Genomic DNA, 24,344 nt, shown 5'->3' with positions numbered 1-24,344 from the left:
AGCAAAATCAGAATTAGCAATGGACCAAGCTTTGGTAGTGATATGGCCATATTGACTGCCCAGTAGGATAAGGACATGTGGCGCGCACTTGGACACGTGTCACCCACCTGACAGAGGCGGCAAGGACTCTACCACGTTAACCGCGTGAAGAAAATATCTCTACGAAGGGGATAGGACGTATCCGAGTAGAACTCTATAAGGAAAGGAGGTGGACGCGAGGAGGACTCCTCCAAGGAAAGGGAAACCCAAACCTTAAAAGCTATATAAGAGGGCCCGAGAAGAAGGAAAAAGGTAAGCAAATGGACCCACATCATTACTCCTGTAAAGAACTGTGCGGCCTTAACTTGGGTGTCGGAGGACTAATCCCGGACAAAGCTCCGGGCCTCTACCTTCTATGCTTGTGCAGGATCAGCTTATATGTATTTTTGGCAGCAACAGGTAACAACATTCTTGCAATCCTGGTGGGATAGCCACATGGATTCAAAGCGGAAGGGTCTGCGGCTAGATGGCTTTCCTCCACCAGTGTCAAGGAGAAGAGGACAATGGTCAGAGCCAACGACAGGCTTCACAAGGACTACAGCATTGGGGAATGATTGGCGCCATTCTGAATTGCAGAGAGCCCTGTCCAGACGGATTCTGATATTGGAGGCACCATGGCGTCTGTTGTTCCATGTGAATGCCGAGCCTTGGAATCCGAGATCAAGGAAGTTGCAAGCATCTAGAAGGTTACGGAATGGTTGGTACTTGGTAGTCTCTGCTGTTGTGATGGTTACCTCCGGATTTTTCCTACCAAGAGAGAAAGGAGTTAAAGTCTCCTAGAGCAATCCAATCTCCATGGCGAGATGATCCGATTGAGGAGAGGCGGCACCAGACTGCTTGTCTTTTGTGCTTGACAAGGTCACCATAGATACATGATAGGTAAAATATACGATTGCCATCTTGAGAGACCTCAACATCAATAATTCTGAAGTCAGCAGATAGAGTAGAAATAGAGACATTATCAGTCCAGAGAAGGGCAAGACCTCTAGAGGTTCTGTTAGGGTCGACACAAATGGTGGAGGTGAATTTGTATTTTTTGCAATGAGAAGATATTTTTTAGGCTGGGCTTTGGTTTCCATGAGGAACAAGATATCAGGTTTGTTATGTTTTAGGAGATGGTGGAGGGAACGAGTTGTCGGGGGTCTCCCAATCCATTGACAGTTCCAAGCAGCTATCTTCATGGGCACCCATGGGGCTGATTTACCCTAGCCACCATGGGTCCATTCAATAAAAAATGATCAACATAATGATCAGGTTGGGCCATTTCAGTGTCCTCAGTCAAGTGGGGTTCATCTTTGGTAACCCGAGGACGTTTCAGCTGGTTGGGGGTTAGGTGATTGGAGTGAGAGGGCTGAGTTGTGAGTGGTTGTGAGGGGGTTGGAGGAAGCGGTTGAGCCTGATAGGACAGAGGTGATTGGTTTTGTGTGGAGATGGTGGGCTGGAGTGGCAGAGGGGGGTTGGTTTGGGCCAAACGTGTGCTGGTTTGGGCCAAAGGTTGGGGTAAGATGGTGAGGGTTTGGTTGATGGGTGAGCAGGTGTTGGAGAGAGAGAAGTTTGAGAGGTGAGGTAGGAGAGAGAGGAGAGCATACCTAAGTTTAGGGGTATTTTGGATATGTTATTGCGGATAGGACATGAGGGGAGTGTTTTGGTGTGTGAAATTGGTGCCAGGATGGACGTGCTTGGCATGACAAAATGAGGGTGAGTGCGATTGATTTGTTCAGTAGTGGTGGGAGGATAATTGTGGAGGGTGATTGCATTGGAGAGAGAGGTGTCAGGGTATGTCGGTGGTCCTGATGCAGGGAGGGTGCCACCTGGCATGGGGGTAGGACAGTGATGAGGTGTTGATGGGTTGTTGTGTTGTTACAACGGAATTTGGCCGCACATCATAGCGGGAGAGTGGTGGTTAGTCAGAGAGGTGATCGGAGTTTGGGATTTAGGCGGGGCTATTTGGAGATGGAGGGAGATGGATGTGGTGGTGGCTTGCTCAATGAGGCGGTTGTCCGGGGTGAATCCACGTATAGTGCTTGGGATTTTGCGTCCAACTAAAAGCAGGGCAAAGGTACTTGCAGCCATGGGTCTGGCGATGGTTTTGTTCAGTGTCAAAGAGGACGGTGCAGCACTGATCTTCATGGCCTATGAGGCCGCAGTAAGCACAAAAGTGGGGAAGACGTTCGTACTGGACTTCAATGGGGCAGTCATCACCATTCCTTCGTTTGATGTTGATGAAGGATTTCAGCAGTTTGGTAATGTTAACCCTGGTATGAGCTCTGAAGTATTGAATGTGTTCCCCTAATCTGACTCCATTGATATGCATGACTTTGGAACAGGGATAGACCTTCGCAGCTAGGCGTGCAGCTAGTTGAATATCTTGGAGTTCTATTGGAAGGCCATGTAACTGAATCAAGAAGTCGGTTGAGTCGAAGTCCCAATCCTTTGAGTCCCTCCAATATTCAGAATAATAAGGTTTCCAGCAACAGACTAAGGGCCTTCGTTCAGGACATTGAAAAGGTCTAATGGGTGATGGAAACGGAAGGCAAAGGTGTCTTTGAATAGATTGTTAATGGTGACTGGGTGTTGGGTGTTCTAGGCATTGACGAGAGCTTCGGTGACGGCTTGTTTGCGGTAAGGTTTACCGGTGATGATATACCCAACAAGGGATAGGTGTCCTAATAAGGAGATACGGTCTTCGAGGTCATCATCAAGAACGAATGTGTCCTCATTGTCTGGCTGTGAGCTGGTGGAATGGTTCCCAGGGTCAGGTGGATGATGGTTATCAGGTGGAGGGTGTGGTGGAGGAGGGGGTAATGGAAAGAGAGGGGGAGAGGGTTGGTTATTGGATGAGGAATCCATATCGGAGTTCAGAGAGGGATGAGGTCGCCTGAGAGGTGAAGGGGTGAGGGAGAAAGTAGGAAGGGAGGCACGCCGAGCGGCGGAGAAAGTTACGCTCCGTTAGGCGGAAATTCCTTCTGGAAGCTGTTTAGAGGATGACAATTAAAAGTAAAAAAGAGAGTTTTTCTTCACCCTCGCTCCTGCACGAAAAATATATCATAATTGTCCCCCTACCATAACGATCTTCTTAGTAACAGATTGCTTAATCTCTAATAATTTGTTTTTTTCAAGCAAAGAGATCAATTGGATAATCCCACAATTGGAGTATACGCCCCGCTTGCGTTAAATTATGGTTGATGGATTGACAAAATCTTTTTACTATAATCGATGTCACATTGAATTATTTGCATACGAATATCCGAACTACCCTTCCCATCGTTCTAAGAACCTCAAAACCTATAAATGAAGAGATTCTCCAGTGGGGGAAAACTTGATCCCCTTATAGCATCAATGGCTTCCCCCACACATAAACATAAACAAAGAATAATGGCTTCCCTACAACTACAACAACAACAGAGCCTTATCCCAACTGCATAAGTCGGCTACAATCGGCTTCTCTGCAACTGCTCCACACAATTGTGAAGCCAAAGTCTTACCACCACATAAATATCTTTGTACTTAATAGAAAATGTCTTCTCACAGGATCACCAATTATGTCCTGATAATAACAGTCCCAATTTCCTTAATTTATGCAAAATAACAGAAATATCAACACCCTTTATACACCAGCTTCAAACGTTTCAAAATTAACACATGAGACATTTCATCATCCCCACTACTAGCTGCTATCAACATTACAAGGCAGGTGGAGAGGTTTCTAGTCGGCGCTCGTCTGCAATTAGATCCATGACAACCCGCTTGATGCTTCCACCATTCTTAATCAGCAACTTCTTATTTGTCTCTTTGTCATGGAATCCCTGCAACAAACCAAAATTTCCAACTCATCAGTTTGTAGCCAAGAAGTTAAAAACCAAACCTACATTGGGTCCTTCCGAGCTAACACTCACATTAGCAGGCAGGCCTCCACAAATTGGGCCAGAGAAATAAATGCCAATGAGGTAACTTCATCTCTTGACCTTCCCTTGATGCAAAGAATCAGTGCAGTCCTAGGACAACTCTAGGATTTTAAACATTTTCCCTGGTTCTGTACAGGTTGGTCAAAAGGTGTCCAGAAATGAGGGGCAGTCTCCTTGACACTGCCCTTGATTCCATGTAGGGGGCCAGGCCACACGAAGAACAAAGCAGCGTATCAGTGTTGCTCAAATATAAACCACTAACCAAAGTTATAGGATACATATTGGGGTAGGCTCCACACACCAACTATTGTTTCTGCCACAAGACAGTGTCCATTGGCACCTAACTGGATGGACATTTCAACATCATCAGCCGATATGCCCATGCATAATCCTTTGATAATTGTTAAAAAAAAAATAATAACTCCAATAGAAGAACAAAAACCAATGAAAAACGAGGGTGAGAGCCCCTTACATGATGGGCCACCAAGTTGCCACATGGTCTAGCTAGGAATTTTCATTTAACCAGTGGTCAGAACAACCAACAGACTGCCAAGTGTCAAAATAACTCCATGCCATGCACTTTTTGCTTCACATTGTAAATATGTGGAGATTGAATATAGCTGCCGTTTCCATATTTTCTCAGTTAAAAACTCAAAAGTAACAATATCTTACCATATCCTGCAGCTCCTCAAGGATTGGATCCCACTCTACGACACCACAAAGATAATCAAGAGACTGCTCCATGTTATACTCATTCATCCTCAAGATTTCTTTGTTCAAGCCATTCTGCTTAAAACCCATATCTTCAAGCTCCTTCAGGAGGGTTTTTTCAACATTTTCAACATCAGCCTCGGAATCTCCAGCTAATGTTTCCACATCCATCATTGGAGATGGTTCAGGAAACCCTTCAGAAAAATCAATCATTGGATATGATGATACTGAAGCAGGTATTCCTGGATTGACAGGAACAGAAACACCACTGCCAACAAGTAAGCTGTCATTTACAGGGTACTCAAGTGCTTGATCCTTGCTTGGGTGTTTGTCTACGACAGGCCTTACTAATTCCATCTCTAAGTTAACGCAGCCAGACTCTAGGTAGTTACTATCTGCAGGCTCAGCATTCACATCAACGATCTCAGATCCTTTTGCTCCACTGCACTCAGGGGGCAAATTCAAGTTCAAGCTATGAAAACTACTAGCAATTGAGCCCTCTTGAGAAGAAGCATCTACCTGCACCAGCATGAAGGGGGAAAAAATAACAAGTTACTAAATCATCGCAAATTTGTCCTTCAAAGAGGAAAAAGGAAGAGGGGGGGGGGGATTAAGGGGTGTTATTAATAAAACCTGGATGAGGACCCAAACTTGCTGCCCAAATTTCTGGCCTGATGGAGATGCCATCCTCCAATATGAGACATAACAACCAGGGTGTTGAGGAGCCCTAAAATCAACAGCAACATCAAGTACTTTATCCACAGGGATGCCATCCACTGGAATCTGCACAAGTTACTAAACAAATTAAAAAACCCCAACACACAGAAACTGCAAACCATACAGCAAAGAAACTAATATCCAACCTCCAACTCCACCAAAACTTTATCACTGAACTGATCCCCTCCAATCCACACAAGATGTGTTCCACGGGGCCAAGCAACAGTACCACTGTTCCGCACCCGCCATATTTTAGTAAATGGGGTTTCTGGGGCCATCACAGTTCCGTCAAAAACATTCACATCTTCAACGAAGCAACTGTCAAGCTTTGATCGGCATGGTTTCACTCCACAACCTGGCTGTATGGGTGGAAACATTGGTTCTAAACACCGATAACGCTAAAAGACAGAGGAAGAGAGTTAAACAGGTAATCATCATACAATAAACGTACATAAAACACGAGTATATATAGATCATGTCTCCACATACACGATCATAATGCTTTTTAAATAACCGTGGAGACCGGCATGGCATTGGACGGTCCATTCTAATATATTCATCCTTGTTGCCCAATTCTGAGTAGCAGATGCTGCACAGGTCATAATCTTCTTTCCTGCCAAAATGAGATCCGAATGTAATCATTAGCACTAGAAATGATACTAACTGCCCTAGTTAACTGATATAAAGAACAAGAGATATGGAAACTCTGCCACTCTTACACTTTCGACTTATACCGAGGGCCAGTTATAGGATACACCCAACAACCATCGCACCTAACACCCTTGTGGAAGATTCTGCCGCTCCTTTTTGATGGGTGGTAACTACTGTGCCCACCAGGAGCCACAACATCAGAGGATTCCACTCCACTCTGCCCCCTGAATGGACATTTGCTCTGGGGATTGAAATCAACCTGTGATACAGAAGAATACCGGAAACCGGTAGGAAGTTGCTTGTTGCTATCTCCACCCAAGACACTGGAACCACCTTGGGTATTAATTGCTGAGAACGGTAGCTTGGCTGAGTTTGAAGTTTCATATGGTTGGGGGCTAAAATGCACTTGACGATCAGAAAATGTATAAAATGGGGTTACAGAAGCAACTGACTTCCCACTGAGATTACCATTATGTTTCTTCTGGATGTCCTTTCCATTGACACTGACATCATTATGTCCCAAAGCTGTAGGAACAGTAAGACCAGCAGCAGAAAATCCTGATGTTATAGAATCTCTTGGATCCAGATTAAGATCCACAGAAGTAGCAGACTTAGGAACTGAGGTGCCCACAACTCTGGTAACATTACGACTGTCACACTCTTTGTTATCATCTGCTAATTTTGCATTGGCAACTTTAGCATTCTGAACAAGTGCTAATTTTTTTAATGATTCCAGATCCTCAGCCACTCTGAATTCAACAGGGTTCTCAGAAGCCACTCCCTGTGCACTTGAATGTGCACCATCATTACACTGGTGAACTGAATTCAGGTTATTGAGTCCTAACTTTGACAAAAACTCGACAAGCTCCGTCACTACTGGAACAGAGGATGAAGTCTTTGCAGCCAAATCATACGAGAGCATTGAGAGTGCATCACGGAATGGCTCTGGTACAGGTTTTAGAACTTCAGTAACACCAGAATTGATGTTTGGGAATGAAGGACCCAGGCTGAAGGGTGATCTCATAGGGGTTGAACTTCCACTAGATCTTGTGTCATATCTTCCATTTCTAGTACTATTCAGCAATATATTTATTCTCAGCGGATTGAGACACTGCCTAAAGGCATCCTGCAGGTCATCATCATCAACAAGTGTTACAATATCCCTGTCTTCATCAATATATGTGAGGTTAAGATCAGCATCAGGAGCAAACTTAAAGAGATTAAGGATCTTTGCCATCAATAGGGTCATGTTAAGATCCATGGAACCATCTTCCTGGACGTCCACAGAAAAGCGTCGAAGTGTATCTGCATACTTCACCTGAAGCAATACCCAGACAAGTAAAGAACTAGAACGCATAACATCTCGCAGTTGATCAGACACAGGCGTAGGCAACAAGCAACTATGTATTGAAATACCAGGTACATCAACAATTATAACAACTGCTTCTTCTTCTTACTGTTATTTTTTATAATATGACAAATAAAGGAAAATCCAGTTCCAAATACATAGGTTGTCTCTAAACTCACAACTCACAGAAGGTATATTGCCAGCAACAAATATATGTCCATATCTTCACATTTAAACAGGGAAGTAAATGCAAAAACCATTAATGACTTTACTCTTCATTCAAACATTATAAAATCTTTAAATGACATGTCAACCTCAGAACCAACCATACTTGGTTCATAACTGTGTAATTTGTCCATTTTTTACTTGTATCATAGTAACAGTAACCTCAACTTTTCAACCCAGGAAATGAAGTCCTTGTGTCAGAATATAAGAAAGAAACCACTCCTATGACCTAAACGTTGCTTCATATTGAATTCATTGTCAATTTAAAATTTCCATCTTGTTAAGATTTGAGAACTTACTCTTTTTGTATCAGTATTTGAGAACCAACACTTGAAAAAGAATGAGCATCTTTCAAATGATTTAGGCATTTCTTTCAACTTGGCCATCAAATCATGTATGTAACTGAACAACAGATAATTACAGAATGAGAAGTTACTACTAATATACAGAAGGGTTGTGTTACGGGGGAGTGAATTTGGAACATCACTCACCTGGGTTATCCATAGCTTTCCCCTATCTAGAATGGGATGATTCATAAATAACAATCATATAAATTCAACTTTGGTTTTCAAATACTCTGGTAATGCTACGATGGAAGCACGTTCAAATATCAACACTGATCACAGGTTAGCCATCTAATCTAATAAAGCAGAAATAATGTTGAAAAATATGATGATTTCAAATATTTTACGCCACCAGGATAAATATAGAATCATCCTGAACTCCACATGAAGCAAATTAAGTTTTCTCATTGGCTTGACTTCATGGATAGACTAAAGTAGGACAAGCCGTCAAAAGTTAAAAAAGGGATCCAACACAATTTAATTGGCTCAACAATAATCTACAGAAGGTCATACATGCCTCCAATCTCCTCATTCAAATGACACCCACAAATAAACACCACGATTTAATTACCCTAGCTCACTCTGGCATAAAATAGATTCATAGGCAATGCAATCATCAATTAAAGGATTCAGCATGTGTGGCATCCTAAAAACAATTATCACCTCACAAATTTATATAGCACACAACAGCAAATTTGTTAGAGCAACAAGGAACTAGACAAGCCCATCCCACCAAAAATTTTACAACCAAGTACGCTAAAACAATTAAATTCAACATGACTTGTGGAAGTAGGCAACAACAGAGCTCAATACCTCAACCAATTGATGAAATTTGACAATACCATACTTCACGATTTAATTTTAATATCCAACCGAAATACCCAATCATTTATAAAAGTTTTCAGAACACCGTTGGAAAGCAGGAACATATATAAAGCAGAAATGACACCAACCCGGTAAATCGAATCAGTTAGGTAGAAGAGAAAGTATTTACCTTGATCACTAAGTCAGGCATGTTGTATGAACGTTAACAGTCCGAAGTAAGGATTGATCGATGAAGCGTTCCAGTAAGCTGCAGAAACTTTAACAGTGAATTGAAGAAGACGATAGAAGCAAAATCCATAACCCTAAAAAAAAAAAAAAGGTAGAAGAGAAATTGTTCAAATATACCGAGCCTGAGCGAGATGATCGATAATTGTCAGGATTATATTAGAATGAGAGAGATCTCTAGGTCTGAAACTGAACGCCTTGACACACCAAATGCATAGCCGGAAGCCACTTTGAGCGCGTTCCAAGAAGAAGAGCTGTCGATTTAGCTTCTCTCCTAAACTTCACTCAATCCTCAGTTACTCAAGCAGAAATGTGAGACATGGTCACAGGTACTAGAGTAGCATATGAGAAATGAAGATGGAGAGGGAAGGAGAGCAGTTAAGACAATAAAAGTTTTCTTTTCTTCTCGCCCAAGAAAACTGCGGAAAAAGTTGACAGTTCATTAGATGAAACAATCATTGACAAAGTTTTCGTTACTCACCCGCGTGAATCAAAGTCATGGACGAGACGATGTGTAGAGATCTCCTCCCCGTACGGGTCTTTTTGGATGTCATGAAAAGGACATGTGTCATACAAGCATCAAAGAGGGAGGGTACCCGTACGGGGAGGAGATCCCAACTTGGTATTACAAATGCCGCCTCCACCCGATTTGAACCGAACTGAACTGATTAAACAGAATAAAACGAAAGTGAACCAAATTAATCCAATTCCAATCCAGATTAAACCAAATAAACTGAATAAGTTTTTAGAAAGATTTGATTCGGATTTAATTTGTCATATTGCAATCTGAATTGAACCAAAAAATTGAAACCGAACCGTTTGACACCCTTAAATGAGAGTATTTTTGTGATGAGACTGTCAAGGAAGTTACCAACTTATCCTTTAACTGAGTAATTTTGGATGATTTCTATGCCTAGAGACCCATATACAGTGAATGGAAAAAACGACCACCCCACCCTCGCCGTTGGATGCCAGTGCACAGCTGCCATAGACCCCACGATGGTGTCTTCATTGGCCCCCACATTGGTGCAGGCCATGCTGCCAGGCAGCAAAAGCTTTTTAACTTTTTGGGAGAAAAAAATGCTACCTAACTAGCCGCTTGAACCGATGGGAGCACATAGAAGCATCGAATAGGGAGGCGAGGAGTGAGGTGGTCATTTCGCCTCGCACATGAAAAGACATCCTTGCCCTTGTTTAGAAGAAGAGAGAGGTAGACATATCAATTATGCTTTGCTCCCAACTCCTCACAAAGCAACCAAATGGATGAGGCTCCCTCTATTGCAGGTAATGGAGGGGCAAGTGTACGCAGCCTCACCCCCTGCTTCGGGGAAGAGGCTGCTTTCAAGTTTTGAATTTGTGACCAACATGTTACAATAGTGCAACTTAATTGCTGTGCCGCAGACTGGCAACTCCTATCACCCACAAACAAAATTGCAAATGAGATATAAAAGTTCCACTCAAATGAGATATAAAAGTTTCACTCGTCAAGCCTGATACTGGAAAAGCAAAAATCATCCTACTGGAATGCACAAGCCATCTGGTGCAAATTCAAATTTCAAATTAAGGCCCAACTAATATACATAATTTCCATCTTTATAATCACATACAAATCTCCAAAATATAATTCAATTTGGTGGCTTGAGTACAGAATTCCATGTTCAATCTTCGGATCACCCTGCACTTGAAAGGTCCTGAGCTCCAAAATTCTCAGGTCTTGAGGAGGGTTACACCAAAAGGGTATCTCTTTCTACCAGTTCAAAGATTGGCTAAACTATTCCGAGCATTTGCCAAAAGGATCTCTCTTTCTAGCAGTTGAAAGATTTCCTTCAAACGGCGGGTAAAGTTCTCTGTTATGTTTCTGCCAATCCTCTGCCGGAACTTGGTTCCTTTCAGCCATGCTATCCCCATGTAAACATCACAATGGCATGAATCAGAACCAAGAACATGGGTCTCAATCTGATATCTCAAATGGACCTGCCCAAAAAAGAGAGAATTCTATGGAAGATCAATGGGACTGTAAATATCTCTCAGCATTAGGAATAAGAAGAAACAGATGAGCTTCTCAGTTCTCATACATTGAATCGATCGCCAAATGGAACCTTGTGGAGAGTCATAACCTCATCCACCATCCACCCGTTACCATCTGCATTGGGAAACTTTTGCTGTGTGCTAGTAACTTCCCCTCCAAAGATTGAAACATGGCGGTTGAACTTGTAAGAGATGTGTCTTTCAAAGATATCAGGTTTTAAAGCTTCCCATGATGTTGTTGCATAGTTCAGACAACCAGATTTTCCCATTATGCTATGTTCAAAAGTATCTCCATCAAATAGGGCCATCAATGATTTTATCTGCAACATAAAGCTTCAACAGCAAAATAAATGATAGGAGTCTCTTCGGAGACATCCGATAAAATTGGAACGATACAGAGAAGATTAGCCTGGCCCCTGTGTGCACAAATCGAGAAATGGTCCAAATTTTTTATTATTCATCCCCAAAAAAAAATGATAGGACCTTAAATAGTTTTTTTTTGTCCTCTGTTCATCAATGAAGGGAATAGACATTAGAAAGAGAAGATGGCATCCAAACAAGACAGCAGCACCTAAAAAAAACGTTAAAATGTCCATAATCCATGGGTCTCTGCTGTAGCAGCGGCAGCAGTGGCAGTTTGAAGGCCAGCAAGAAGCATAGCAAGTAGTTACAACAGAACATCTATGTGGTGCTACTGGAAGATTCTCCTGAGCCTAAGATCAGTATAGTTGTTCTCATTATGGCCCATCATTTAGATAACCAAACCAAAGTCAAAAGCTCCCGTTTCTAGAAGTTTGGAAGTCAATCCTAAATCCTCTTGTATTTCCACCAGCTTAGAATATTAGGTTTAGTTTCTAATTTTTTTTTCTCCAGCTCTTTACCAAATTTCAAGTGTATAAATAGGTGTTCTGGCAGGAAGCAGAAATGAATTTCTACAATGAAATTCTCTTTGTCCGAGTTTTCTATTAGATCTTTCTACTCTTTTCTAGTGTTATCATTCAGGAAAGCCTAGTTGTTGCCGGCTTCTACGTAAGTATGGTATATCAGTAGATGGGGCAAGGTCACTCACAAAGGAATCGCACACGCAATTCCTATGAGGCACCTAAAAGACTCCAATGCAAAGCATTGTACAGATTAGATCAACTGTACAATCTTCTCGGCGAACATCTCCCAGACCCACCAAAAGAAGTAAATGGCAATCACAAAATAAGAGAACAAAAGAAAGAACAACCAATTGAACACTCACATTGAAAGGGTATTCTGCCGAGTAAACCTTCGACATGGTTGCGCCTTCAAAATCAGAAAATCTCCCGTCATCTTCAACCAGAATAGATCCCCCATCTTGATCTTCCAAGTCTTCTTCTCTTTGCCCTGTCTGCTCTGTGGTCATGGTTCTAGACCTCCATAAGGCTATGATTGTCCTGTCCATAAAAAGTCACCAGCCAAAACATTAATGGACTGGTTTATGTTGAAAGATAATTGTTATAAACGGAAGTATTTGTACATTGAGGCATACTGGCCGATACAATTGCACAATACCTGCTTGCTACACTGAATGAGCCAAATGATTGAAAGTGAAAGTGGAATCTAAGCCTGCCTTCCTCATCTTGAGATTTTGCACCATGACTAGCATCTAAACCTGTGCCTTTACGCAGGACTATGACAAAAGATGGGCTACCCACAGACGCAAGGGATGGTGGAAACACTTGAATATCTTCAATGTCCTCCCAGAGGAAAAAGAACTTAGTTTTATGTCCAAACAAGTTCGCATAGAATCCAACTATTCTCACAGAAATAAAGAGCCGACCCTGCAACAACAACTAATCTCATTACCATGCAAAACTTTATACTTCATGACTAAGAATCAACCCTCACAGTTATACAGGTCAATTTGGCAACTCAGAAAAGTAACGGAATCAACCCTCTCAGCTATACAGGTCAATTTGGTAACCCAGAAAAGCAATGGGTTTTATTTTTATATAAACTATAAATAAAGTTCAAGAATATAAAGAATGAGGATGGTTTTTATTCAGCAATGGTCAAGGGAGAATCCTTTAGGAGGGTATTGGGGAACCGTCCTATACTGTAAAGAAAGACAACAACTGGAAAAGAACAAGGAAACATATGGCACCTGCAAAGGCATCTTTCTCTTCAAGTAGCATGAGAAGTCATCGATAAGGAATTCTTCTGGGGGCAACCCAAAGAGCTTTCGAAACATTGAATTCCTGTAAGGTGACCGAAGGTCCAACTGCAAAATGTGCATTTTGGAAAAAAAACCATACATTAGAAAGAGAAATCAAGAAAGAGCTTGAAGAACATTCAGCATGTACCCATCCATTTTACATAAACATTATCCACTGACTAATTGATCCAGGAACCCTTCTTAAAGCATGGACTTTTGGATAGGTCATTGCCTAAAATCGTTCTGACTCTTCCCAATTACTCATCACTTGGAGTATGAATACTTTTCCAGTCAATCCATCCAATAACTTCCACTAGTTGAGATATGTAGTCTCTAGACTAATGAGTTGGTGGACCATGTGAATTATCTTGTTTATTGAGGATCATGGACCAGAGGAGATCGTGTACTACTTTATAAAACAAATAAAAATTGTGACAGAATACTTTTACCTTCTTTCCAACTTCTTTCTCCATCTTTGTTAAGTAATCTTTAATGGTTTCAACTCCCTTGTTATTTTCTAAAAAAATTCTCACATGCAACTTGGACTGAGATGCCTGTGCCAATTTGCCGTCAAGGGAGACCCACATGTCTGCCAGTTCTGCAGATGTGTGTCTTAGAAAATTGATCTCAGCATGACCAAGTGAAGCAGAAGGGTCAAACGGGCCATCAAAATCAAAAACTTCCACATCCAACACTGATGGAGGCTCCTCCATAGCATCAAATTCCAGTATCTCTACATAAACTCTTCCGATTAGCCATTGGACAAACTTTCCAGTGTAAAAAAAAAAATCATCTTTAAAAAACACACTGCTAGATTCCGAACCATACCATGCCATTGAGGATCACAAGTTTGAAGCTTGACAGAGCTTGTTCTACTCTTACCATTACAGGTGAAAACAACATACGGATCTGAAAGACTAGTTGAATCAACAGACACAAGGTTATTTCCTTCAATCAAAGCTACTGTAAGCACCCATCCATCACCTTGGCCTTTGACACCATGGTCACTTCCTATTAGAAGGAGCATATATCAGCATAATAATAGGTAAATTATATTTATAAGCTAGAATAAGCTATGCGGCATTATTCAATTCAAACATATATTTGCTAATCTCTGTTAATGGAAGCTGTAGAAAAAGATTACCTCTCTGCAGTCTAGCCTGAAAAAAACGAGAAATCATATTGAAAACATGCTCAACTTGAAGCACTACTATGCCACTGGTGATCAATTCTCCAAAAGTGTCGGGCAAATCTAGACCATTAAACTCCAACCCCTGGAGTTTCCTGGGCCCAGAGAGCAGAATATGTAATAGGGTGTAACAAACCATGAAAATCGTTGAAACTACTGTGAAATTACAAAAGTACTCGATTGCCAACTCCAAGTCCAACTTGTGATCCATTTGTAGTGTTGCCAGCATATTTTCTTTTCCTAAGAGTTCTGCTGAATCAACCACTTTTAGATTCTGAGCTAGCAAGTCTGCGAACTGTTCAGAACTCTCCTTCAACCCTTGTCGAGCTCCTCCTTCAATCATACCTCTCATCATTGTACTCTGAAGGAAGTTAATACTCCAAGACACAACAAGACGAGTGCACCCTTCTCCAGAAGATAACTCTGGCCCAGGCATTATCCTGTAAAGTAACTCTATCTTGAAACAGTTTCCATATGGAACATCTGGTGTGCTCACATTTGTTAGCACTGCAAATTCCCTTCCATCTGCTTTAAGATATGTTTGTTCTTCAATGGCCTTCACAGCCTTGACTAATTTTGTGGCCGCTTTTGTGTAGGTAACAGTTCTAGTTAAACATGAAATATTTACTGATTTCCATGTCCAACATCCCTCTTGTAAGTCTCTAGTTCCCTGCAGCTCTGCAAGATCTCTCTGGAACTGGGAATTGGGCGCAAAGAGTAGTGTGTTCAAATTTGTTGGTGATACCACATAGGAACAGTCAAGAAGGATCCCCCCCTCCAGGTTGTCTGGCACTTCTTGTTCCTCATCTCTGGACTGCATTAATTCAATAGCTTCCTCAAAGCTGCAACCAGTGAAAGGTTCATCCATGCAATCCTCATAATCAGAAATTGAGGAAACTTCACTCCTTGACTCACTTGTGGGACCTTCCTCATTCTTATTAAAAATCCTTTCCAATCGATTTGGAATAGCCTTCACCAAATGTTTTCCTTCTGGGATCTTCTTGAATGGAGATGCAGAGTTCACAATATCCTGAGATTGTTCAACTGGGCATGCGGATTCGATTGTGTTTTCGCCATGCAATGATAAAGTGAGAAGAATCTTCCCTGCACCGATTAAGAAAAAAATTACAGACAACAAAAGCTATCTCTTGTTCACATCCAAGTGTGAAGCTATTGATGAGATGAATCTTCCCTCCAATATTCATGATCAACTCTGTAATACTAGTTATCATCCTGAGTCACAAAACAACTATATATCCTAAATACTCCCACTGAAATTGAAATCTTGGTTTACACTAACATGCAAACCAAATAATAACTGAAGTTACATATAAAAATCAATTTTTTATGAAGGAAAAGGAAAAAAGGAGCAATAATAATGGTCTAAAACATGGGTAAATGAACTAGGAGAACATTCAAAGAAAACAGAGGGGGATCTAACCAGAGTCTTTGGTTGTGGATTTCCCGGTCTTGGGATTTTCCAGGGAAAACCAAGTTGGAGGCATTGTCTGCTTGTCCTCACCGAAGACCGACCAGACAGGAAGCCGAACTCGACTCAGTAAATCCGAAGAGGCATGGAAAAAGCCGTGGTCATTACGTTGGTTAAAGATGGAGACGATGAGCTCCTCTTCCATGTCATGAACCCTGAAAACAAATTCTTCATTCCAAACTGGGTTCAGAGTTTTGCTAACAATCCTGGTCTTGGACTTATACTTCCCAATCTGGAGCTTCGCATAAAGATTCCCCTTTGAATCCATCACCTGCAAATCCCTGGCTTCCAACACATACACATATAGCCTCATCTCACGCAACTCTTCCCTTCTATCTTCTTCTTCTTATTATTATTTGAAATCCAACAGAGAAGACTGAAACTTTGAATGGTTTGAGTGTGAACTCTGAAAGAGAGAAGAAGGAGACGAAAGGTAGAAGAGAAGTGCTGACGAAGCCATAGAGCTACGTGGAAGAGAAAGAAAGCGACACCAGTCCCTTACTTGAAACTCCAACTTCGGTTTAATGCTGCAGACTCAAGAGTCAAGGAACATTCATGAGAGAGAAAATATAAAATTCACTAATAAAATTTCAGGTGAAGAAACCGTTTCAGTTCATTTCTCCAATTCTCATCTCCTTCGATCCTTCGTTTCATATTCTCATGGCCGTTTATTAAAGATTTCAGCTCTGTAATCAGTACGGGTCCTGGAGTGGCCTTTCCATTTTGCAGTTAATTTTGCGGGTTAGCTGGAATCCTTCGTTTTGAGTTTCGGGTTGACCACATAAACCCCAGACCAAACCGGATTTAGTTTTTAAAGACACACGAACCAGATATATTTTGGTCATGAGTTAGTTATATAGGGCGCGTCATGACTGAGTCATGACCCGAAAGCTTACGGTAAATGCCATCGACCGGGAAAAAAATCGTCTGCAATTCCGATCTCGTACAATTCCGTGCAATACCACCTTCAGGCGGTGACACGTGTATTGATACCAATATAATGGTCCAGATCTGATTTAAATGCCTCTTCACTGATTTAATGTTTTATTAGTTGTACCAGATCTGGACCATTGTATTGGTATCAATACACGTGTCACCGCCTGAAGGTGGTATTACACGGAATTGTACGAGATCGGAATTACAGACGATTTCAACCCCATCGACCGTTGGGGATCTTTTGAAACCACTAATTTATGATTAACTTAAATTTAATCCAGTAATTAAACGTTACGAAGCTTAAAACTCTGCAGCTTTAAAACGTGATCCGGGAAGCTTCGAACCTTAATTAATACAACCCAAGTCTCCAAATAAGGAGTCTATTGGGCATGTTGGGTTGCTGGGCTCGGATCAGGTGATGGGCTTGGGACAACCATGGTTACAGTTATAGATATCGGTGTTGATACTAATATGATATGAGTCGGGCTGTATCCGCTCGTATTGGATGTAAATTAAAATAAAAGTATATATTTTTTGGCCAATACTTCCCATCTGTATCGGTAGCAAAATACCGGTAATATTGATACCTCGATACAATATGGGCAGGCTATATGGATAGATATTAGTATCGGTATTAGTATTGGTTGCCCTTTCATCATTGCCAATACCAACACTAATAGAATACAATCAGGCTATATACAAGTGATGTAAGTATAAAAAATCACGTTAGCAATACCGATATGTAGATATTATACCAATACTTGGAATCATGGGGATAGCACTCGCCAAGCTCATATGCCAACACGATTTAGTTGCCAGCTGATACATATCGATATGAGCCATGATCAAAATGGAATACAATATCGGCTAGGACCAATATGAATCGTAATTTTGTGTATACAAGCCTGCAAACTAAGGGTGTGAGTTTGGCCATGTGAGTGCTGATGCAACGTCTGGGCTGGATTTTTTTACCCTAAGTGTGAGCTAAGATTGGATATTTCAACCCAAGGTTAAGGCCTCAGGCTAAGCCCCTCCTAATCCTAGTTAAGATTATACTAAGCACATTATTGTGAATAATTAGGTGTTTAAACATGCGTTAAATACGTTTGACATAAGGCAAATGGATTTTTTTTTCTTTCATTAGTCAGATGAATTGACTTAAGACAATGATAATTCTAACTATGAATGAAGATAATTCTAGATTGTATTAGGGTTAGTCAAGAGTTAGAGTCAAAGATCAGGGGTCAATCAAGGCCAAATTGTTGGGTTAAGTCCAACAGGATTGGGCCTGGGTTGAATTCTTTCAGGCCCTGAATCAAAATCAAGCGGGCCTGGGCTAAGGAAGGGCTCATCGATTGGAAATTAGAGAAGGGAGAGTATATGAGAGATTCCAAGGGCCTAGCTTTTGAAACGCAGTGAGCGAGTGGAGGAAAACATTAGAAGACAGTAGAGAATAGACACGGAGAGAGAGAGAGAGAGAGAAGAAAATGTTACAGTTTCCGGCATTCATGAAACAGTATCCGGCTTCGACGAGCATGATCCCCTCCTCGGTTATACTTCCATCTCAATGGCCTCATCCGCAAAGCGACGAACTCCTCCTCGCCATGGAAGAGGCCGATCTCGAAGAAAAGGTTATTCTTTCCTGCCTTCGTTCCCCCCCCCCCCCTCTCTCCCTTTTGAACATGTCTCTCAAAATATATTACAGTATCTATGCGGTGATGATTTAGAAAGAATGGAACCACCTGTATCACAATGATTTCTCTGTAGCCTTTCCCTATGTTGCTTGCCTTTACTTCCTCATGAATATCTGTAAAATTATCAATAATAACTGCCCTCACTCCCAATCCCTAATTAGCTTGGACGATGGGATCAATCAATTAATCCACTTGTTTAAACCCTGGTTTCACAATATCAGTTATGTACTCTTTTGTTAGGTTTTAGGTTGTCGTCTACCTTCTGCCGTTAAAGGATTTCATGGGTTTCGAATCTTGGATGCCTCATTTACCAGATTTGGGTGGTGCAAGTCCCTATGTCATCCCACATTTCAATGGGCCAAAGCAGAATGCACGTAAGACATAGTCTAGTGGCTATAGAAAGTAGAAACAATGTGTAAAGAAAACAACCATCACACCTTGTTCCGTTAACGCTTATTGTGTACCAAGATTTTCAAACCTGTAAAAATAAATATGTTCATATTCATATAATTTATTGAAATAAGTTCATTTGGGATTTCTTAGAATTGATGATTTTAAATGATGAATTTTTTTATATATATATAAAAAAAAAAATCCGGCAGTGCTTTTTTTATTACCACCCTGCCAATCCCAAGCCTTGATGAAGTAGGAGGTTACTTAGTATGTCAGGCAGGCAGCTGGTACTGTAAAAATTCATACTTGAACATTTAGCACTGTTGGGTGATGAAGAAACAAGTCAAACAACACATAAACAGAAAATGAGTAGTATGTCAGGCAGCTGGTACTGTGAGAATTCATACTCTGACCTTTAGCACATATTCTATGTTGAGTGGCGAAGAAACAACATACAAACAGAAAAAAATTGTAGCTGAGATGAGGATGTTGAGATGTATGAGTGGTAAAATTAGAAAAGGTAAAATAAGAAAGAAAAAAAATTGAGATGATCTAGAGGTGGTCCCAATAGAAGATTAGTTGAAGGACCTCTGTTAATGTGAGATGGGCGTTTCGATGCAGGCCATTAGGTGTAATGGTAAGGAGTTGTATGTTACAGATATGCAGAGTTAGAAAACCAAGAGGTAGACTGAAAGTGACATGGGACTAAGTAGTGAGAAACATTCGAATGACCAGACCTTGACAACTAACATGACTCTAAATGGAGTTGAATGGCAGTACAAAATCTGTGTAGCCGACCCCGTTTAGTTCAGAAAAGTCTTAGTTGAGTTGAGTTGCGACGGTGTTTGTTCAAATGGAGTGATTTCATCATTTCCATTAGGTTGTCAAACTCCCCAAACCTAACAAAACCGGTTGGCTTCTAGGATAAGAGAACAGGTAATCAATGGTGTGAGATTGCATCTTTTGCTTACCTCTGAAGCATTCTGATTTTCTAAGGTTTATCCAGTTATTGCCTATCCCCATTCTTTCTGGAACCATGCCATCTGTTTATCACAAGGCTTTAATTATTTCCTCACTACCTCAATGCATGTATTTGTTTGGCTTCCCTATATCATATTAAAGCCTTAAAAAACTTGCACCAAAATCATTCTTTACTATTGTTGCATTGGGGTTTGCTTCATAAGGCAACTAGAAGCCAACTTCCTGGCCATCGGGGGAAAGGAAGGATATTTTGGGTTTTGACTGAAATTCGACTGAAACTTTGAATGTTTTGGCTAGCCATTTCAGTGATCAAATGACCATAGTTTAGCCCAAAACTTCAGGGAAACCCTAATTAAACATTTTTTAAATATATTTGAACCTTTATATTGTAAAAAAAACACACACACAAAATGGTAGTTTAGTTACGTATCCTAGGTTGGTAGCAGACACTGTACTGTGCTCTGTGCTATATAATTTCTCAAATGTAGCCTATTCTATACATAATTTAGAATTAGAACACACAAAATTCAATAAAAAAAACAACTAAAACATACATTAGGAGTGAAGGAAAACCATTTAATATCACACAGTGTCAAAATGTTACAAGTAAAAGCATATAAGTGTTACAAGTAGTCAAGTAAAAAGTGTACAACCAAGGTTAAAACACCCCTACAAAACTGGTCCTCCAATTCTATGTCAGTACCATGAGTTCCAGAAAGGCTCGAAACCTTTGGGAAAAAAGGATATACCTCTAAGTTTGAATCTTAAATAAATCTTGCTCAAATGTGGTAAATCGTCATTGTAGATGCGTCGTCGTAGTCCTTAACTCTTTGTTCCACTAAGAAATGTCGTTGATTTGGCAAAAAATACCTAATCTATGGTTTTCTGGATTTTCCCGTCTAACAGGTGAAACCACTCGAAACTCACGAAATGGGTTGAAATGTGGACCCATTTTGATCGAAAAGTGCTTTAGTGTTTTGTACCGAAACCGAGTCGAAATCAAAATTTAATTTCTGTGGAAATGCCAAAATTTTGGTGGAAATACTACATTCCTATAGAGTCACACCCAGTTTCGTTTCGATCAATCATTTCAGCCGAAACCCTATATTCCTACTAAGTCGCACCCTGTTTTGTTTTGACCTTTGTCGAAACTGAAATACTTCGCAAAAATATTGGTGGTTTTGGTCAAGATTTTTGTTCTATGCTTAAACAAGAATGTTATAAGAAAAATGGGGTTGTATTTGTACTAGCAGAAACTGGGACACCAAAAGGTGCTATGCCACAAATTAATTTTTGTTTCCGTTACTACATTTTTTAGGGAAGAGAGTAGCATTGGGTTGGGTGGGAAAGATTGTGCTGACCTAAAAATGAGGAATGTTCTATGGATTTTAGAAGGTCAGAAGTTGAGAAGTTTATAGCATGAAAACACTTTGGATGTGTTGCAAGGTGAGAGTATCGTAAACTGTTTGTATAAAAAGAAAACTATTCACATGGAGTGCATATTCGTGATTATGCAAAGAGAAACATGGGGTATCTCTTACATGGTTGGTTGGGTTATGCGATGCAATTAGCTGGCAGGATAGATGTCAGGTAGGCGGTCTTTACATGGATGGCTCAACACACACTGTTAACTCCTACATTGAGGGTAATAATATGCATGATGAATAATCTATTGATGAGGTCAGCAGCTGCCTTAAGAACTGTATTACAGAGTGTTAACCTGTAAAAATGCTCAGATATATGGCTAGTGATGAACTATTGTGAACCTGACGTAGCAGGGGTCTATACTATAAGTCGACATTATTTGCGGCAGAGGACCACAGAGAAACCCTTATACTTGAGTTTGGAATTTGGCTCCCTGACCCCACACCCTCCCACCAACCCCACCCCGGCCCCCGCCCCCTCCCAAAAAAAAAAAAAAAAATCACATTGAAGGTGTGTGATGGGGGCACTCTTCTGAATATGGTGTTGAAGATGTTGGGTATCCAAATGGTATGTTGTTGTTGTGAAAAGATGCAACATGAAGTCCAGGGGAGGACCATGTAATTGTAAATTTTTAGATTTAGAGCTAAAAAAAAAATCACATTGAAGGTGTTTGATGGGGGCACTCTTCTGAATATGGTGTTGAAGATGTTGGGTATCCAAATGGCATATTGTTGTTCTGAAAAGATGCAACATGAAGTCCAGGGGAGGACCATCTAATTGCAAATTTTTAGATTTAGAGCTTAGTAGGTATGTGCCATGGATTGTGGAACTGGGTTGATATCTTGAATAATTATTTGTTATTAGAGAGTTAAACTTACAAATATTTACATTGGAAGCTAACTTTTTTTTGTAGATAAAATAATTATATCCCCTGAAAAAAAAATCTCATTGCTAACATAGTAAACTAAATCACTTAAGTATTTATTTGGTGGAAGGAGGATATGACCTTAAGAATGGTTTATCCCACTTGAAGACACTTTCTTGCCTCAGTCTGAAATGTTGGAATTAAGGACACTTTTTTGTATTCTATTATTGGATTAAATGAGAAGAAGTGGGATTGGATCCTTTGATGTGGATGTGATTTGCCCTCCACACTTGTTATTCCTCTAAGCGTATTTAATATATAAATATGAATGTGGCCCTTGATTTGCCAAAGTCTAAACAATTAAATGGCTCTTGCTCTGTTTTTTCCTGGGAATTTTACCCGCATCTGTGTGTGTGCATGGATTTCACTACTCCTGTGACCTTATTTTCTGGTTTTCCTTATTGAGATATGATTCTTTAATTATATGATATCTCATATTGAACAATTTTACTTGGACAATTGTCACAATTCCATCTTGTTCTCATGTCTATTTATCTTCTGACTTCTCTTTGACAGTGTAATGAGATCCAAAAGACAAATAGCAACCTGGTTGTGATTGGGAAAATGACTGTAGATAATGACAAAGAAGACTTTGATAATGATGCTGATGATGATGATGCCGATAATGCAGAAGAGTCTGAAGGTGATGAATTTGAACAGGAAACCAGTTAATCCAAGCACTTAAAATGTTCTATTATGTGAACTATAAAGTTGATAATTATAGTAAGTGTTGCACTTGGGTAATGCATGACCCACCCTTTTGCTAGACATGTACATTGTTTAACCTCTTTCACTTATTGCTCGCTCTTCCTGTTGAAGCAGAATATGAGCTTTGTTCATCACATTATGTTATTTGCATCCATACATAAGTAGAAAGAAGAAAGTTGTCAGAGCACTTCGGTAAACTTGTCTCAACGCTGGATCATTCAGAATGAACAAAACCGATTGTGCCCATCTTGCTTCTGGGACCTATGGTTGGATGGCCCCAGTATCTCTTGACATCTCATATTTGGAGGATCAGAGACAATACTTGTTGGTCTTAGCTGATGAATTATCTATTAAGAAAATTGGCATTTTAGCTCTCTCAACCATCTGATCTGCAGTCATTTGGGAGCTCTAATCAATTCTCTTCTTTTTTTCCTTCCACTGTTCAAGAAGAATGCAGAGTTTTCATCAGTTATTCAGACTGATATCTGGCTGTTGTTTAATTTCTTACCATAGACCACACCGATCCCTCTGACTGTGAGATATGTGGTGATTTAGGGTCCTGTGACCCCGAACCAAACATTTGCCCAGGTGGATATTTTTTGCCTCATAATCATTTTGTTCATTATGACATTTCACCTCATAGAAAATCTTGATAATCCTCTGGTCCAGCGAATGGGAAATGAATTATGGATCATGAACTGAAAGTTTGCTGGCACTTAAAAATCCATAAGAAGCTCAGATGTGTTACAAAAGTTCAACGTTTTGTTCAAGTTTGATTCAATTTGTAGCTTTTATTTGCAAAAGATTGAATAAACCCACTCCAGTTTGATAACTTTGTAAAATCAGAGCACATGAAGACCTGGCATGGATTATGAATTGGCTTAGTTATGGAGATGTGTCATATTTTCTATATGTAGAATGCTACTGTTGAAGATATTTCAAAGAATACCCTTATGGCAGCAATTTTTCAAGATTTTCCAATGTATGTGCAGTGCTTCACTGACTCCTCCAGACTCAATTTTGCCACTAAGTAATCTTTTTTGATGAATATTAACGAAGGGGGAAAAAAAAACAATGAAAGCAATACTAGCTGCTAAAAATGAGGTTCTTCAAAAGCAAAATGCAAATAATATGGACCAACATCTCCACAACCAAAGTCCAAAGCTACCAGAGTGCCAGACTACTGGGGATACATTGCCAATGGTTATGCGATACAATAATAAGGTATTCTCTCTCTCTCTCTCTCCATAACTGTCATGCCATTTGTCATATATAGACTAGTTGCTGCCAGTGCCATACATTTGTTTTGGTACTACAGGAACTATTGACTCTCTTCTCCTTTTATATGCCAATTAGGTAGCAGAGGCCTCTCATCATTCCATTCCATTGCATGTTTTATCATTT

At 40.4% G+C, this 24,344-nt stretch overlaps 3 protein-coding genes and 1 pseudogene across 6 annotated transcripts; 2 read left to right on the top strand and 2 right to left on the bottom strand.

The window, feature by feature from the left end:
- The first annotated feature begins 1,585 nt into the window (after nucleotides 1-1,585).
- Nucleotides 1,586-23,074, top strand: LOC122078445. 2 transcript variants are annotated; one of them, XM_042644430.1, is made up of 3 exons: nucleotides 1,586-1,591; nucleotides 18,280-18,445; nucleotides 22,749-23,074. In XM_042644430.1, exons 2-3 carry the CDS (start codon nucleotides 18,302-18,304, stop codon nucleotides 22,902-22,904), a joined length of 300 nt encoding a protein of 99 aa, XP_042500364.1. In that variant the 5' UTR covers nucleotides 1,586-1,591; nucleotides 18,280-18,301; the 3' UTR covers nucleotides 22,905-23,074. The 2 variants fall into 2 exon arrangements, with proteins under 2 accessions (XP_042500364.1, XP_042500363.1); XM_042644429.1 differs by lacking the exon at nucleotides 1,586-1,591 and having other exon boundaries at nucleotides 18,213-18,445.
- On the bottom strand, nucleotides 3,521-9,474 carry LOC122078444 (protein JOKA2-like). 2 transcript variants are annotated; one of them, XM_042644428.1, is made up of 8 exons: nucleotides 9,111-9,474; nucleotides 8,935-9,012; nucleotides 6,092-7,341; nucleotides 5,862-5,985; nucleotides 5,519-5,731; nucleotides 5,289-5,438; nucleotides 4,617-5,174; nucleotides 3,521-3,845 (listed from the first exon to the last, which is right to left on the bottom strand). In XM_042644428.1, the coding sequence occupies exons 2-8, from the start codon at nucleotides 8,953-8,955 to the stop codon at nucleotides 3,723-3,725; spliced, it is 2,439 nt and encodes an 812-aa protein (XP_042500362.1). In that variant the 5' UTR covers nucleotides 8,956-9,012; nucleotides 9,111-9,474; the 3' UTR covers nucleotides 3,521-3,722. The 2 variants fall into 2 exon arrangements, with proteins under 2 accessions (XP_042500362.1, XP_042500361.1); XM_042644427.1 differs by having other exon boundaries at nucleotides 5,519-5,770; nucleotides 9,111-9,472.
- Nucleotides 10,511-16,346, bottom strand: LOC122078443 (C2 and GRAM domain-containing protein At5g50170). Of its 2 annotated transcripts, XM_042644425.1 has the most exons (9): nucleotides 15,831-16,346; nucleotides 14,345-15,493; nucleotides 14,029-14,211; nucleotides 13,650-13,933; nucleotides 13,150-13,266; nucleotides 12,558-12,826; nucleotides 12,265-12,439; nucleotides 11,066-11,338; nucleotides 10,511-10,964 (listed from the first exon to the last, which is right to left on the bottom strand). In XM_042644425.1, the coding sequence occupies exons 1-9, from the start codon at nucleotides 16,189-16,191 to the stop codon at nucleotides 10,746-10,748; spliced, it is 3,030 nt and encodes a 1,009-aa protein (XP_042500359.1). In that variant the 5' UTR covers nucleotides 16,192-16,346; the 3' UTR covers nucleotides 10,511-10,745. The 2 variants fall into 2 exon arrangements, with proteins under 2 accessions (XP_042500359.1, XP_042500360.1); XM_042644426.1 differs by lacking the exon at nucleotides 10,511-10,964 and having other exon boundaries at nucleotides 11,187-11,351.
- On the top strand, nucleotides 11,378-11,469 carry LOC122080557 (annotated as a pseudogene).
- Nucleotides 23,075-24,344: the final 1,270 nt, after the last annotated feature.

Source organism: Macadamia integrifolia, chromosome 5 (assembly GCF_013358625.1).
Source record: "Macadamia integrifolia cultivar HAES 741 chromosome 5, SCU_Mint_v3, whole genome shotgun sequence".
Lineage (NCBI taxonomy): Eukaryota > Viridiplantae > Streptophyta > Magnoliopsida > Proteales > Proteaceae > Macadamia > Macadamia integrifolia.
This window is presented reverse-complemented; position numbering and strand designations above follow the sequence as displayed.

What these genes read in the sequence shown, in the direction of transcription:
- LOC122078445 (XM_042644430.1), top strand. Translation starts at nt 18,302, where the DNA reads ATGTTACAGTTTCCGGCATTCATGAAACAGTATCCGGCTTCGACGAGC. An exon ending in AGGCCGATCTCGAAGAAAAG is followed by an intron (nt 18,446 to 22,748) that starts GTTATTCTTTCC and finishes TCTCTTTGACAG; the next exon opens with TGTAATGAGATCCAAAAGAC.
- LOC122078443 (XM_042644425.1), bottom strand. Translation starts at nt 16,191, where the DNA reads ATGAGGCTATATGTGTATGTGTTGGAAGCCAGGGATTTGCAGGTGATG. An exon ending in TCATTCAGTGTAGCAAGCAG is followed by an intron (nt 12,440 to 12,557) that starts GTATTGTGCAAT and finishes TTTTATGGACAG; the next exon opens with GACAATCATAGCCTTATGGA. An exon ending in CGGCAGAATACCCTTTCAAT is followed by an intron (nt 11,339 to 12,264) that starts GTGAGTGTTCAA and finishes TTTATGTTGCAG; the next exon opens with ATAAAATCATTGATGGCCCT.
- LOC122078444 (XM_042644427.1), bottom strand. Translation starts at nt 8,955, where the DNA reads ATGCCTGACTTAGTGATCAAG. An exon ending in CCTCGGTATAAGTCGAAAGT is followed by an intron (nt 5,986 to 6,091) that starts GTAAGAGTGGCA and finishes TCATTTTGGCAG; the next exon opens with GAAAGAAGATTATGACCTGT. An exon ending in AAGTTTTGGTGGAGTTGGAG is followed by an intron (nt 5,439 to 5,518) that starts GTTGGATATTAG and finishes TAACTTGTGCAG; the next exon opens with ATTCCAGTGGATGGCATCCC.